The sequence below is a fragment of the Perna viridis genome, chromosome 4 (genome assembly GCF_037379345.1).
Source record: "Perna viridis isolate PV_CMFRI_1.1 ecotype Kerala chromosome 4, ASM3737934v1, whole genome shotgun sequence".
NCBI lineage: Eukaryota > Metazoa > Mollusca > Bivalvia > Mytilida > Mytilidae > Perna > Perna viridis.
In genome coordinates, this window is record NC_142448.1 from 17568141 (window position 1) to 17585267 (window position 17127).

General features: G+C 33.5%; 1 protein-coding gene across 1 annotated transcript in view; it reads left to right on the forward strand.

Moving 5' to 3' along the window:
• The window catches only part of LOC148619122 (uncharacterized), a 54451-nt gene that overhangs the window by 34706 nt on the left and 2618 nt on the right, over positions 1–17127 (forward strand). Inside the window, exons 12-24 of the mRNA XM_088578686.1 lie at positions 109–252; positions 858–966; positions 1126–1349; positions 1576–1818; positions 4373–4844; positions 8757–8929; positions 9283–9510; positions 9965–10135; positions 10432–10592; positions 10791–11457; positions 11828–11960; positions 12259–12506; positions 14171–14345. Coding sequence (XP_088434812.1) covers positions 109–252; positions 858–966; positions 1126–1349; positions 1576–1818; positions 4373–4844; positions 8757–8929; positions 9283–9510; positions 9965–10135; positions 10432–10592; positions 10791–11457; positions 11828–11960; positions 12259–12506; positions 14171–14345 — 3148 coding nt within the window. The remainder of the gene's footprint in view (positions 1–108; positions 253–857; positions 967–1125; positions 1350–1575; positions 1819–4372; positions 4845–8756; positions 8930–9282; positions 9511–9964; positions 10136–10431; positions 10593–10790; positions 11458–11827; positions 11961–12258; positions 12507–14170; positions 14346–17127) is intronic.

Genomic DNA, 17127 nt, shown 5'->3' on the forward strand with positions numbered 1-17127 from the left:
TATTTTATATGATGAAAATGCATAGTTCAGAGTCTGCACATGGATGATTTCCATTCTGACCAGCTGAAGTTTTTAAAGCGGTTAGTTTTATTTATCTTTTCATTTCAGAAAACACGAGAATTCGTTGAAGAAATGGCTACCGTAGTTCCCCCCAACAGTTCGTTGACAATACTTCCTGCTGTGGCCCAATTAGTAGCAAGTACAATGGACGAAGTTATATCCAACAAAGAGGTTTTGTCCCAGGTTGCTTCCGTACGTAGCCTATTGAGAATGAGAAAAAAAACTAAACAAAACTTTGTGGTCGTTCTAAAATCGTTGAACGATATATATATATATATATATATATAAGGGTCTGAAAAATTCCCAACGATGTTAGAACTGTCAAATTTGCGATGCAAATTTTTGTCGTTCCCTCCGCGGGACTCGAACTGGTACCGTTGTGACATCTATGGCAACACCACCTGCACTAAGTCCAGCGCCCTAGACCACTCGGCCAGCTAGGCTATATAAAAATATAGCTTTCGCTGGCCGGGTGATTTCTCCTCGTAGGATTAATCTAGGGCTGTAACTTAGTACACGATGTATGGTAGTAAGGGACAGTTCATCTAGGTGTAATTATGTAGGATAAAGGATCAAATTAATGATGCATGTCACAACAAATCAATATTATACAACGTCTCAGAATGTAACCACTCTATTCACTACTCTACTCTATATATATGTGTGTGTGTGTTATTTAGTTAGTGGCGCAACGAAACTGGTATGTTCATTTACATCCTCGTGGTGTTATAGGGAAATGAACTGAAACATGTATTTGTAAAACTCTTTTATTTTTAAATTGTTTCTATATATTACAGGAGGGCGTTACTAACACAACTTATGAAGTTCTTACAAATATTAAAAGGATGCTTCAACTGAATCCAATTCCGATGCAGGAATTAGATGCTATGCTTGGTGGCGCTAGAGGTACATACTATTACTTCTATATTTATAAACGTTAAAATCTTTATATTAACCTTTAACAAATTTACGACTCATTCAGTCTACTAAGAAATATATGATTAAAAGAATGATTTTTGATGAAGTGGATTTTTCTAGTCAATTTTGTGTAAATTTTATTTTTAGATTCTGAAGATGTTATATCAAAGAACTTGGAATTTATTAATCTTGACTCAGTGGAGGATGTAAATCAGACGTTAACATACGAGAAAGTAAAGGCTGATATCATGGAAGATATTTACTACAAGAAGGTCGATCCTGATACCAATCCTCTCAGCAAAGAGAACATTGAAGCAGAATACCAACGGCGACTGAGGAAGAGAAATTTACAACTGGAAAGGGCAAATAGTGTATGTTTGTTAAAAGCAACCTTTTAAAGCAGTATAAAGTTTCATTATCGTAATAATGAAATTGACTCACTTTCTCTCTGTTTTCGTATTAGCTATCATCATTTGTTTTGATGGGGTTTGATTCGCTTTTTTTAATCGAAACTTGAGATTGTCTTCATATTTAAATAATAATACAATGTTGAGGGTCCGATTGCTCAATTATACAAACATGTTCACATTTTTGTAGACTGAGAAAACGACAATGAAGCTGCTGAAATCTATTGACACTATTAATGATGTAAATTCGATCAAAGTGGCTACTGGCCAAGGTGATCCAGTCATACAGGAATTAGACAATGTTTACTTTAGTGTAGAGAAGGATACTGTCGAAAGCTTTGTCAACAAATCCAGTATAAAAAGAAAAGATTTTACATTTGATTTTGGCAATGGTACATTCAACAACATATCAGATGGAAATGTCCAACTTCAGGTTTGGGAAATTTATTCCTGTTTCATTTAAGGTAGTAGACCCCCCAAAATTTCCCATAATTCAATTTTCTTTAAATTTGTACATATAGTATTAAACTTACTGTAGCACATCTTATGAAAATTTCAAAGAAATTTTATTCAATCAGAATTAAAAAAAGAAATCTGAATCATTGGCCAAACTGGACCATATCTGGTACTTAAGAGTAATTATTGACAGATTGTTTAAATATATGACTTAATATTAAATCAAATTCACTTAAAAAGGATAAATATGTAAGATTTAATATGAAATTTTTACTTTATTTATTTTGTGAAAGAATAACTGGGCTTTTATTTTACCAATATGACAAAAAAGATTGAAATTTTCAGCTATCTGCCTATATATAAAATTCTCTTTTGCAAAAGCCTATCATTCAATTTTCAATTTACAAAAATGATATTTTATGAACCATTCATATAAAAAAAACTTACCTTACGCAAAATTTTATAAAAGTTCACGGTGTTTTTATTTTCATGTTTAATTGATCTTGGTATACAGCATTGAAAAAAATTATTTTAATCAGTCAAATTATTGGCTAAAATCATGTAAGTATTCAATATAAAGGTTACCTAATATCAAATCATGATGACTTATATACAAGAAATAACATTTCTGATCACAGAACGATGCAAAATAGTCACACAATATTCATTTTCTGCATGTTTGGACAAAACAGTATTATGCAGGATAGAGCCGTATGCCGAACGCATCCATGTAATGTTAGTAGCAGGCTTTAAATCTTACTAAGGTGTTATGATTTTTTTTTCAATTCTTAAAGGTTAAAGAACTATAAAACTAGCAAGATTGTTGGTTAGCCGTACTGTCTCATTCATGACATTGTATATTTATTATTATTTTATATTTCAGTTTTTTAAAAAATATATATATCTCAAGGAATCATTGTATGTAATAGCGTCATTTAAAAACATGTCCGACTAATGAAAGATATATTCTTCAATGCGCACCTCTGAAACATTTGATCAAGACTTCAGTTTCTTAATTTACAAAGAGCTGACATCTTTGTTCCAGAATTGAACCCTTGCTTGGAGTTGCTTCCCTTTTCATCAGTATCAATTTGAAGCTTGAATAACAAGAATCATTCAAACGTTTGTGAACATAGGAGGTCTCTTAATACCGTAAAACCCTGCTCGCACTTGTGCAATCACTGTAATGAACGGGTCACTTTTTAAATGTATCATCAATTATAATCGTTTACTAATTATGAAAGCAACAAAGCTATAATACTTCTTGAGAAACGCCCTATTCTATTACGATCTTTGCGTACTACATACGAATACATAGAAATATCTAATGTTTTGGTAAAACGTTAGGCACTCCATCGACTCTATCGACACTCCAATGTCCTTTGCATAAATAAACAAATACTCATGGCTTCATAGCCGGTATCACCGTTGAGGATTGGTAAATTAACAGGTTTTAAATTGTTAAACAATTTACTTATAAAGAAGAACCGAATCGAGAACCTGATAATTCCATTGGCATTGATCGAGTTCAAAATAACAATTGGCTGTATGACGCATGTAAAATGACTTTTTCGGTCACATTTATCTCGGCCAAGCATTGAAGGACATGATTACTCTGACAAATCAACATTGAAACGTCATTCTCAAAGAATGAAATGTGTTTCGGAGGACCGTGATTTGTTCATATTTTGTTAGACTAACCTTGACGGCCCAGCGCGAATTTCCACCATGATCTAATGGCCTATATCAAAGTCACATGATGTGACGTCATGACACCATTCAGTTGGTTTGTTTATTTGAAAATGCGGTTCAGTTTTCTAATTGTACTGATGTCACTTCTCATTATAATTATATATTCTTCAATATTTTTTATTTTATTATTATAATTATATACATGGTATTTATTTTTAATGTTTTTGTTTGACACAGTACAAATAATTGTACTTTATTGTAAAAAAAAGTTGTAGGGAGGTAATTGGAAGAGGCAAATATTTCGTTTCCTAAGGAACTCCTCACTGATAAAAATGAATATTTTGTCATGTGAGTAAAGAATTAATCACTGGAAGCTTGGATTTACGCTTATTTTAACATGGGTAGGCACTATATCTGTCAAGATTTTACACCTTGCTGACGGGTTAAATAAAATAAATGTAATTCTTTATTCAGGCATGTTCACAACATATTTTAACGTACTGAAATATAAGTATATTGTTTTTTTTTTGTAATTCAAGGGCGTTTTTAGCTTTCAAGTTATATCGCAAAAAGTAATTTAAAGTGGAAAGGTATTTGTTAATTGAAAGATAAGAGGCATTAAAAATTGGGCACCATACTTCAGAATGAAAGAAGAACTCAATTGTTTAGTAAACAAATGCATTTAAAATATTTATTGAAAATCTTATCGCGTGATTAATGTGTTTTTTGTTTTTAATTTTTCTGTATTTTTTTTTCTGCTTGTTTTAATTTGGTATGATTTATAGAAGAGTAGTATTTCTCTCGTTTCTGACAGATAAACATTTAGTCTTGATTTATAGGTGTCTGTTTTGGACAAATCCCCTATCCTCCATGCTGGTGGGGCATCAAAAGTACGTAGCAAAATTGTCAGGTTTGTGGCGAAGAAATTTATTGATCAGAATCAAGAAGAAGAACAACTTGATCTGCCTTTATCAATGTCAATAGACAATGAAAATGTGCCTGAATTCACAGAGTTTGACAAAACAAATTTTGAGGATGAGGTAGACGATATGATGCATTTTAGGACTCAAGTTCAGGATGAGCAGGATGCCATTATCATTTATTTCAAACCTAAAGGTATAGACGAAGACAATAAAGATGCATTTAATATCACAGTAAAAGCAACAGCCCAAATAACGTCAACAGTTGGAGAAAATCAATACGAAACTAACGTTTCACCGGATTCATTGACGGAATATGGATTTAAAGTATTCATTCCAGAGGGTACTTTTAAACAGGGAGATGTAATTATCTCGTTCAAGATTCTAAAAGGTAAATGTCGAAAAACTTATTTCGTGGAAGGTTTAATTGTATTGAATAATTTATTAGCGATGACTATCACAAACATAATCAATGGCTAATTTCATGCCTCTGATTATACAAGTGTTATATCTTATAATGTGATTATGTTATCAAGTAATACTGAATTAAAGAAACTTTTCTGTAAATGTATGTCCTGGAAAATCAAAAGCATAAAAAGCTTCACTGGAATGCTAGTCAATTCGTTCCAAGTTAAATTCGTTCCATGCCAATTCGTTCAGATCTGGTATATTCGTTCCTCGTAGGTATTAAATTTGTTCAAACAAATTTTCACTAATTTTCAGGTATTTACATTTTATTGACTCTGAATTTTTTTTTCAAATCTTTATACCATTCATTCGGTAATCCATTTTGTCACACAACTCCCCCAAAAAGAAATATAAAATATTAATTTAGATTTCTTGAACACGAGTAATCAAAATGGATTGCCCAAATCCAATTATATATATACACAATTAACATAGTAAAAGAACGAAGTTCAAAGTTCTGCACAACAACATATTGTTTCAACTGTTGAGTCCCGTATTTATTCTATTTACAATCTTTTCAACGGAAAGTCTAGAATTGGTCACTTCATTTACTGTTCATATTTCTCCTACCTTCATTTCAGCTAGTGCGATTTCTCCTAGTTGGATTTTTTTATTGTCGGTCGTTGATCCTCTACCGTAATTTGCCTCTTGACGCTGTCCTCAAAGAACTCATCCTTCAATGACACCGTCTCTGAGCTCCCTTTCGTTTTGAATTGTCGACCTATAATCGTATTTCCAGATGTCACCGCCGAAGGCGTGATCTTCGGCTCGTCCTGGTTGTACGTTCCTCGCTTCAACTGAGTTCAATCGTTGTGCTAGACTCCATCAGTGTTTCTCCGATGAGGTATCCAGCGCTTATTTTGACTTAAAGAGGTAGACCTAGGGTAAGGGAAACAACTTTTGAAATAGAGATATGTTTGTATTATATTCAATTCACCTATCACCTATGCCTATCAAGCTTTCATTTGAAACAGAATGAAATCAATCCAAGTTACTTTTATGCTTACATGAGATTGATGTAAAATGCTGAATACAGACGTTCCAATGATTTTTAAGAGTTGTGTCCCTTACCTTAGGTCTTCCTCCTTAAATGCTCCGTTTGTCTGCTATTTCTTTGTTGCTTAGTTTTTCCGGCTCTCCAGCTTTTATAATTCGTCATACCATCGTGATTTAGTATCAGAGTGACATTGAATCTTCTGCTGATTGTCGTTGTCCCCACTGTTTTTTAGTGTCCTATTGACTTTGACCATGCTACCTCTTGTCGTTGCCCCCACGGGTCCTGACTGTCTTTTTGAAATTTACACAATTGCTGCTTGTTGCCTCAATGGTTTGTCAATCACCAGTTTATTTTAAGTAATTGTGCCGTCACCATTTCTCTATAGCTTTGAGTCGTTCCATCTCATGTCCGTCTGTCATTTCTCTGTTCGTAATCGTATAGTTTTTAGCCGTTAAACGATCTTATGTCCGTCAACCATTTCCGATCGTCATCTTCTGAGTCTTCGACTGGGTTGCAACGATCGTTACATATGTACATTGCTGGGTTTGAAAGGTTGAGTCTCGGATATATGGAAGGATTCTTCTTTAAAAGTTATGCGGGTGCCATCGAGACATCACTGACATGAACATCGCTTTAACTTCTGTTAGCACCACCGTTCCTTCACCATTGTACTTGGTAAATACTATTTTGTGTTCCTTTTGGATCCTCGTTTGGCTTAACATATTTCCCTCAGAGCCACAATAAATATATTGATTAAAGTACACAATTCGGAAGTTCATAGTTTTCGTCTATAGGCTCTAAGTTTTGTTAAGGCCATCGATCAGATCCTTCATTGGTACTTTTTCAATATTTTTCCACCTATCTGGAAGTTGTGTCATGTTTAACTTGGGAAGCGTGGTTTTAAATGGCTTCCAAATGGTTATCTTTCAAAAATTGTACTTGTTATTTTTCTTTCAGATGTTTGACATACAATCTCGAAAGTTAGAGCTTTTTCATTGTAATTAACCATGATACCGACAGTATGTATTTTGCCATAGGTAGTGTCGAATGTGATCTTACGTTGGTTTTGCAATAAAGCAACGCCTCCTGCCATTTTTTCATAAACAGAGAGGTTGTGCAGTTTGCTCAAGTAAATGAATTCGCGACGCAACAAGTAAATAACTCGTATATACATGTATTCTTAACTATGTGCAAGTGAAGTCAATTTCAAGAATTTGTTAATTATTTAACATGCTACATAAACTTGTGAAAAGGCTTGATTAGCGTTTGTTTTTTGCCTCAACTGAGGTTTTGATTTCCTTTTAATTTTCGGCGGTTGAATTTTAATTTCATCAAAGACTGTAAGGACGTGGTTCGCATGAAATAAATTACATAAATTCGGAAATGATAGTCAGCATTTTATTTCATGCCCAAATTGAGGGGTACTAGTACATGTATTTAAGTACTTTTCCGTCTAAGAATCGGGCAAAATATGTATGAAGTTTGGCACATGAAAGAAAAAACAGAGATTTTATTGCATTACCCAAGTATTTATACCCCATGACCTCCAGAAACAAGAATCAAAAGTGTTAGCAAAGTTTGCCTTTTTGAAATTGATAGGTTAAATTTAGTTGAACTGCAATATGGCAATAAATGGCGGGAAAATTTTCCAGAACCTTTTCCCATTATAAGCAATCAAAAATATCTATGTCCTTGATGCTTCCGGATAAATTTAAATAACTTTTCGGTTGTTTTCTAGATGTATTGAATGTATTCGAGGCATAAAAACAAACTTGAGAAAAATGATGTGCTACCCATTGCCTGATTCAGAATGGTCCTTAAATGTTTGAAATTTAAATTACTGTTATAGCAAAAGAGACTGCATAGTGTAAAAATATATAATTTGGTAATAAATTAAAATCAAAAGATATTTTATGCTACACATGTGATTATTTTAAATATGTCTACTTTGAAATTATACAACAAAATGAAACTAAGTAGATTCTATTATAGTTATCTGCTGTATGATATACCCTGCATGCGTTTTTTTTATTTTATATAAAACATGGTTCAAAATTAATAGTTTCTGAAATAACACGGATTCTGATTGGAGAAAATATTTCGTCCATCATCTCATAGACCAAATTTTGTAATGACTGTGACGTCATCAATTTTTTAATGATTTAGTCGTTGAATTTCGATACTTAAATTAATTAATAAGGAATGACACTTAAATTAATTAGGTCTATGTGAAATAACCCAAAATGCCCGTTGTACACTCTTGAAAATAACCTCCTACGCAGGTTATTTAGTGTGCACCACAGGCTTGAGGTCATTTCTTAATATATCGAAAAAAAATATAACACCCATTTCTTTAATAAAGTCAATTCATTTTTTTTATATTTCTTGTAAGTTCCTTATTTCTAATGATCTTTTCAACCACTGCAAAATGTCAAAGTTGTTACTAGAATCATCAAACTCAATAAAACAATACAACGCCTGATTACTGGTTGATGCTTTTCTAATAATGAATTAATGTGAATTTTAGTTTTTTCAACTACACAACTGTAGCTCAAACAATAACGCATATGGAGATACATTTGTGAAATTTGCTTTATAAGTCAGGGGTACGGTATCTTGTTGTACAAGATACTTACCACTGCAGTTACGACCAATAAAAGTTGCACATATTTATTTCCGCCCATTGTGCTCTTAAACTCCATGTTTGTACTCTGAATATTTTTTCTGCTTTATTAGAATGTTCAGTTCTTGGTTAACGCTTTGATGAAAATGAAATGAAGACATTTTTAGCGAAATAGTTATGACCCTGTTTTAATGGGAGTGATCTTATGATTCTAGCAATAAATGAAACAGAAGCAAATAAAGACGGTCTATCTAGGCGAAAACGAAGCGTCTTTTCCTACCCCTCTTCCTCTAACTACACTTTTACAAATGCCAGTGTAGGTATAATAACAACAGGGTGTCGGGTCTTCGATGAAGGAACTAATTCCTGGACTTCAAAAGGATGCTCGGTGAGTCAGTATTGATATTGTTGGTGTCTTTGTCAACTGTTATATCTTTTCACCGTTTTTGTTGAGGTAAACTCTTTGCCTTTTTGCATTATAAATGGGTTTTTGAAAATGGTTTAAATTCGATATTTATAAAAGCAAAATTGGTATTAAGATCATATGAAATCGCAGAAGTTTATTAACAACATCTTTATTGGATTTTCAAACGACTCTCATGAAGACAATAAATTATTTTATGTATGCATTATTATTTTTCATTTTTTTATTTCTTTGGAGCTGGATTTTAAAGTCAATTTAATTGCGTCTGAAATTTACCTCATATTAATTACCAATACATTTTTATTAAATGCTAACAGATATTGCCAACATCCACTATAAATGAAACTCGGTGTTATTGTGCTGCTGGATCTGGTAGCATTTTCACGTCATCCTTCTTCAAACCAAATATGATAGACTTCCACTCGGTATGGTCTATGTTTGACCCCAATAATGCTGCTGTATATGGTACCATAACTGCCTTGATTGTAATCTACATCTTAGGATTAGTGTACCTACGTCGTAAAGACAAATTGGACCAAGTGAAGGTAGTCTATGATACAATTAGTACCTTTTGATCGCAAAATAGATTACACTTAGCCTAAGAAAAATATAGTATTTTATTAAAGATGTTTTAAAAGTGATAAGTTTCCTTTTACTAAGACTTCGCAAACCAAGATGTTCTATGTAACCTGGTCGGTCTAAAAGCATAAAGGGTCTTTTTGCAAGTTTTTCGCTAATGATTTATAACTAATTAGCATCCTTAGGTCATTTTATTAACACGCAATTTCAATGTTCAGTTTAAAAAAGGTAGGGTTGAATAAAAGAACAGTAATCTTAAATTATTCACAGGAAAACAAAAGACATGTCTATTGTATGAACTGCATGGCGACATTAACAAGGAATGGTTCTGTCGGCCTCTACAGAATACTTAAACAGTTTTTCATGTATTAATATTTACTCTTTAAATTTATTATAATAATTGATAATGTCTTTTTTCAGTGGATTCCTGTACTATTGTGCGACAATAAAAAGTATGATGACTATTTTTATATGATATCTGTATATACTGGTATACGTCCAGGCGCTGGCACTAAGTCAAATGTCAGCTTTATACTTGGTGGAGAAGACGGCGACAGTGGAATCAGGCTAATGAGTGATGGGTCGACCACGGTCAGTAATATGCTTAAGAATGAACGAAATCATATGGTTAGAAATTCAATGTAACAACATATCTATAATGTTTCTTCTTATTTTTCATTTTTGCTTTAATATTTTTACCTAAAAAGTGTAAATGGTTAGTTTTCAGTGAAATTTTACGGACTTGTCTTTCACTGCATAAGTCAATGTCTCTGGATGTATTTTATATATTGGTTTTAGCTCTGATGATAAGTTTTGTTTGTTTTGAATTTCGTTATATTTACATTAAATAACTACAAACAATATAAAGCATTTATCTACCTTTGTAGGGTTTAGAGAGTAAGACCGTGAAAAGTTTCATTATGTCTACAAGCAATCCATTAGGTGGATTGACATACCTAAGGATTTGGCACGACAGCAGTGGCGAGGGAGATGAAGCATCATGGTACCTCCATAAAATAGTTGTTGAAGATTTACACTCAAATGACAGGTAGGTTTACCTGAACTCTTATACAACATCACTCATATGAAAGTAATATTAAGCTGTAATTGTCAACTTTATTTGTAAGCGAGTGAAACATTAAAAACACTCTTGTATTTTCACGTTAGACAGATTCTTATTATCCATACTCATGTAGCTTTGTATTAGATTTCTTGCTTTTATTTGAACGTTGTCTTTGAATTTTAGGTTTGTTTTCCTCAGTGATCAATGGTTAGCCCTAGATATGGACGACGGCATGATTGAAAGATTGTTGCCTGTCCTAGATAAAGAAAATGCAGGGTTTGAAAGCGTGTTTTCACAGGAAACCCGTACAAATTTGACGGACAACCATCTATGGCTGTCAATTGTAGTAAGGCCACAAAGAAGTCTCTTTACCCGAGTGCAGAGATTGTCATGTCTCATGTCGTTGTTGATGCTTACAATGATAACAAACGCCATGTTCTTTAAATCAGATGATGAAGAAACGGTCACTGCCGATACAGTTAGAATAGGTGCCTTTCGATTGTCACTGCGGACAGCTTATATTTCGGTTGTTGGTGTAATAATCACGGTTCCACCATTACTATTTATAACGCATCTTTTTAAAAACGCAAGAGTTAAAAGAAAAGTTAGTAAAAATAGTGTATCTGGTGATATCGGACGAAGATTTGATGAAATAGAAGTAATCGAAGAAGCAAAACTGCCCCACTGGTGTGTTTACATTGCATGGCTTATTGTTGCACTGTCAATACTCATCCCAGCATTCTTCTTAATACTGTACAGTATGAAATGGGGAAAAGACAAGTCGGAAGAGTGGTTGACAACCTTTGTCCTATCATTTTTGGAATCATTGTTAGTTGTTGATCCTTTGAAGGTGAATATAGTATATTATATCCATGTATAGTGTAAAAATGTTCCAATCTCTTAAAAAAACTAATCAAGCGTAACGAACATTTGCCACAAACAACACAATGTTTTTACTTTTATGTTGCTGGTGTATATGGGGGCAACTATTTCGCTGTACATCTGTGCAATGTTTTTTGGGGTCAGCTGCAGCCTGTCCTGTGTTGTGAGGGTTTCCTCGTCATTCATTGAAGACCCATGGATGGCCTTGAGCTGAAACTCTCCATTCCGGTGGCCGGTGAGGTTATTGTCTCTTTGACATATTCACCGTATCCATTCACCTCATATTATGGGAAGAATTTTCAAGGGAGTATGTTATTTCTTCAATCCTGTTTTGTTAGGTGTTGCTGATTGCGCTGATCATTGCTTGGGTTTTCAAAACGCCATCAGAAGATAAAAAGCTGAGCGTTGACTTAGACGCTATAAAGTATCAATGCAGCAATATAACAGAGAAAGACTCGACACAATTCTCTGGTAGGTTCACAGAAATAAAGACTCGAATCAATTCCCCATTACGATCTCAGAAAAATAAACCATAGAGAACGATATTCAATATATCATGAGAGAAATTTTATAATTATTCTTTTTGTGGAAAGAGGATAATCGTTGATAACCATCTGAATGATGCAAAATCGTTGAGCAGGTTTGGAATGTGAAAAAGTAAAAGAATATGTAAAGTAAATTATTCGCTAATGTTCAATATATCTTTCGTATATCAATTGCATAAATTCGAAAAGGAAGTGGTTTTATCTTTTTATTTCAATAATTGCAGCTTTCCGTATGGAGATAATGTCAAAATCCGGTCCTCCTGTTGAAGATATTTTGCAACACAGACGAGCAGAGAGGTTAAAGGAAAAAATTGCCCAAAGAGCATTTGTTGAACTTGTTCTACAGGTTGTATTCGCTGTTGTGATATTCTCCATCAGTTATATCAACAGAGATGTCAGAGCGTACCAGCTTAAATCCAACATCTATCAACATCTTTATGTCTCAACTAAGAATCATTCAAAATTTGATAAGGTATTTTTTTTACCCACCTTATTAGAGGGGGCTGTATTGCAGTCAACTTCTCCGCCCGTTACACTTTTATTTTACAGATATTACAGCTTCTCTTAGAGGGAAAGCTTATGCGCAAATTTGACAGTTCTAACATAATTTGGAATTTTTCAGACCCTTCTATGCTTGCATTTTCTTCCTTGTATCAATTTGATCCGATGGAGCAGTATAGCGAATAGAGTCGTCACATTCTGAGACGTTTGTATAATATGGATTTGTTGTGACATGTATCGTTAATTTGATCCTCTTTCCTACATATCAACACCAATATGAGCTGTCCCGAACTACCATACATCGTGTACTAAGTTACAGCCCTAGATAAATCCTACGAGGAGGAATGACCCGGCTAGCGAAAGCTATTTTTTTATAGCCTAGCTGGCAGAGTGGTCTAGGGCGCTGGACTTTGTACAGGCGGTGTTGCCATAGATGTCACAGCGGTACGAGTTCGAGTCCCGCGGAGGGAGCGACCAAATTTTAACATCGTTGGGAAGCTTTCAGACTCATATATATATATATATATATATATATATAAACGTCTAAATATGTTTAACATCCCCAGAAGATGGTAAAATTTAAATTGAATATTTCGGATAACAGATATCCTTTCTTAGCATAAAACTCATAAAACTATATTTTATTTATTGTTATGTTTCGCATCGTTTTTAACGATCCATCACCCCGTAAGAGTGATTGTTGACTATTATTTACACGATTTTATATATATATATATATGTCTTGTATATTAACTTGTATCGTGTCCTTTTTCCAGGATCTTCACAGTAAGTCTTGGTAACCTTCAGGTGGTTTTCGTAACTGGTTTCTCAGCAAATGCTTAGATATTTGGTATATTGCGTTTGCAAGATGATTTGTACTCTTACCAGGTTCATCAACATCCTGTTTACCGTAAATAATTGTGTAGGAGGGTTTCTTTTTGTGTATTTTTTTCAGGTTTGCCAAAAGTTGAGTATCAGTACTTTAATTTTTTTTTTTAATTTGTGTTAAAAAGAGTTAAATTTATGGCTGTCCAATTAAAACAATAATTAAATGGAATAATTTTTAGTAAGGACCCAATTGCTCGACTTAAACTTACAAAGTAACTAAACTTACAATACGATCAACTTACAATACGATCAAGATACAATACGATCAAGTTACAATACGATCAACTTACAATACGATCAAGATACAATACGATCAAGTTACAATACCATCAACTTACAATACGATCAACTTACAATACGATCAAGATACAATACGATCAACTTACAATACGATCAAGTTACAATACGATCAAGATACAATACGATCAAGTTACAATACTATCAACTTACAATACGATCAAGTTACAATACCATCAACTTACAATACCATCAACTTACAATACGATCAAGATACAATACGATCAAGTTACAATACGATCAACTTACAATACGATCAAGTTACAATACCATCAACTTACAATACGATCAAGTTACAATACGATCAACTTACAATACGATCAAGATTTTTTAGACTGACTTTGTGTTCTAACGGGCATAAGATTAAGGTATACATTTATATAAACCTGTGTATAAAAATCCCAGGGAAAGTCACTCAATTGTATTATGAGAAAATATCAATCTTGTCAGGTTAACTCTCAAGAAAGTTTCCTGAATTGGACCAAAGATACACTTGTACCGTTTATGTTCCCTACTGCCAGATACAACAATGGCCCACTCGACTACTTTGATAAACGATACGTTTCTGATATGAACAACCTTCGAGTTGGGACTGTAAGACTACGACAGGTCAGGTCGGAAAATGGTAATGTTTCTTTAGAAGTTCATTTAAATACTACACAAAAAAGATTGCGTTTTCCTTAAACCGCAGTCTTTTATCTTATAAGTTATTTGTATTATGTTAATATAGACAAACGTATTTTGAATGAAGTAAAGATTTTGGCCCGCGTTCTTTACAATTTCATACACAGATGACATACATATATGACTAATTTTTAGGTATTTCATTGATGAATTTGTCGAATATACACAAGAAATCTTATAATCTCTTTTCTCGCAACCTTGACTGCGGGGTCTGTCAAATATTTGATAATCAGTCGTTTCAGTTTATTTCTTTAAAAATGTCACACGTACACGTACCCTATCCCGATTGGGTATACGGATACACACTTACAAGAACTGCAAATCAACAATACGTAAAATTAAAAGGGAAAAAAGTGATGTCATAATTTGCTATATGAAGCGATTCTCTCTTACTGTTATCTTTGATACATTAAACACATCTCTCTTATATTTACCTATTCAAGTAGCGTACAAGAAGGATAAAAGAACCACAAAAACTCTAACCTGAAAAGAAATTTTTTTTTATATTTGTATATAAGTCTTTCGGCTTTCAATTTTTAATCTATTCTTGTAAACACTTTTCTCCATTATTTTACGAAGAGTAATCATGGGAACCAAGGTTCTAGCGGAAATCAAAAGAAAGTAATTAAGGGACAAAGACCAAACACGGAAAACAGACATACACAACAAAGAACACTAAGTAACTAAAATAATACATATAAAGTAACAAAAGCAAATGAGCAACTCGAACTCGACTAAAACCTGGGAGAATGGACCAGGTGCACCGATAGGGTAAGCGTCCTCTGCTTTCCGAGTTGCTCATAAAAATTCAAGTCCAGGGTAGACGAAAGAGAAAAGGAAAACTATGACACGATGAACATATCAGTTTTTGTGTTGCAGATGGATACACTATAACGATCCACGAGTTCATGGTGGCGACCATAAAACTTCTGTAGTGATTTTACCATTATTTTAGTCTTTTTTAAACCGCCTTCATTCAGTTTCAAGGAAGTGGGAAAACTGAATTTTCTCAATATCTGATTTTTGAAAGAACAGGAATTTAATTAATGTCTTTTACTCTCTAAAGTACAATAGCTTAATTTAGATTTCAGCAACAACTCTTGCAAGGGTCAGCATCGTACGTAACTCTAGAAATTGGTGAAGAAATGATTGTTGAACTGTCTAATAACTCGCTTTTGTATTGAAGTATATGTTAGGGATTTCGCCGCACAACATAAGTGTGCCAAATGTAACCAATCTGAGCTGACTTACCTTCCAGAATTACCCATTATAGATAGAGAATGGTTTTTTTTGTTTGTTTTTTGTTTTTTTAATTTTCATTGACTAGAAAAAAATATATTTTCTTAGTTTTTCTCAAAGATCAATTTGAATTAACATACTTTAGGTTTTAAATTTAAAAACAAAGTCACCGAACTTGTTTTCGAGATAAGTGAGCCTTAATAAAGTTTATTTTTACAACATTCATGTGGATTCTATAAATAAAGTTTATTTTTACAACATTCATGTGGATTCTATAGAGAGTTTTCACTATTTTGCAAACTATTAAAATACACTAATGTACAGTGTTCCCTATAAACTTATATAAAAAACGCTTGTCTTGCATTCTTTCATATCAAAAAATGGGTGTCCCCGAACTCTTTTCTCTTGTAATATAAATATATAAAATTCAAATTACATTTTCATATAGTCCAAATTTCCTCTGACCCTGCAACCCTCCTCTTTTTTATTTGGATATTGATATGTCGGGTTGGGGTCAGAACGATGTGCCATACAAAAAGTTGGAGATTTAGCGGTACCGCGGCGTATCACCTTTCAACCGCTTGTAACGACTTTCAAATTGAAATTGTGCATGTCACACCTACTTAGTTCGATTCCGGAATTATTTTCCTGTATGCTGATACCAAATTTGCTACAAAAATTACATTTATTATTGAAGTTTCGATAATTTTCCACGAGAGACCATGTTTTGTTGACATTATGAACCGTAATAGAGAGTAGGAAAAATTACGTGCCTGCTACCCTTCCGTTCCAAAAGTAACAAGCTCCGCCTACTCTCTATTACGGTTCAAAATGTCAACAAAACAGGGTTTCTCGTGGAAAATGACCGAAACTTCAATAATAAATGTAATTTTTGTAGCAAATTTGGTATCAGCATACAGGAAAATGATTCCGAAATCGAACTAGGTAGGTGTGACATGTACAATTTCAACTTGAAAGTCGTTACAAGCGGCTGAAGGGCGATACTCCGCGGTACCGCTAAATCTCCAACTTTTTGTATGGCACATCGTTCTGACCCCAACCTGACATATCAATATCCAAATAAAAAAAGAGGAGGGTGGCAGGGTCAGAGGAAATTCGGACTAATTTTCATAGACCATTTTCCCGCCAATAAACTCCCCTTTGAAAGAATTTTCCCGCCAATTGTCTCCGCTTGAAAAGGCTAAATTACAAATAACGCTTTTATTTTTACCATACAATTTTTTATGTAAAAAATTGTGTTTATATTGATTTTAACATATTATTTTTACATCCTTCCAAACACTACTATTAAAATGTCTGTATGATTTTGCAAGATGACAGAAAATAATGTACTGTGTAATAGGTATGATATATTAACAAATATAACACAGGAATTAGCACTTAGTCTCAACGGTAAAGTTTTTACCGATATAATTCTCCATATCTCGAAGAAGATGGAACTCATGCGTTTAAATTTTATTTAC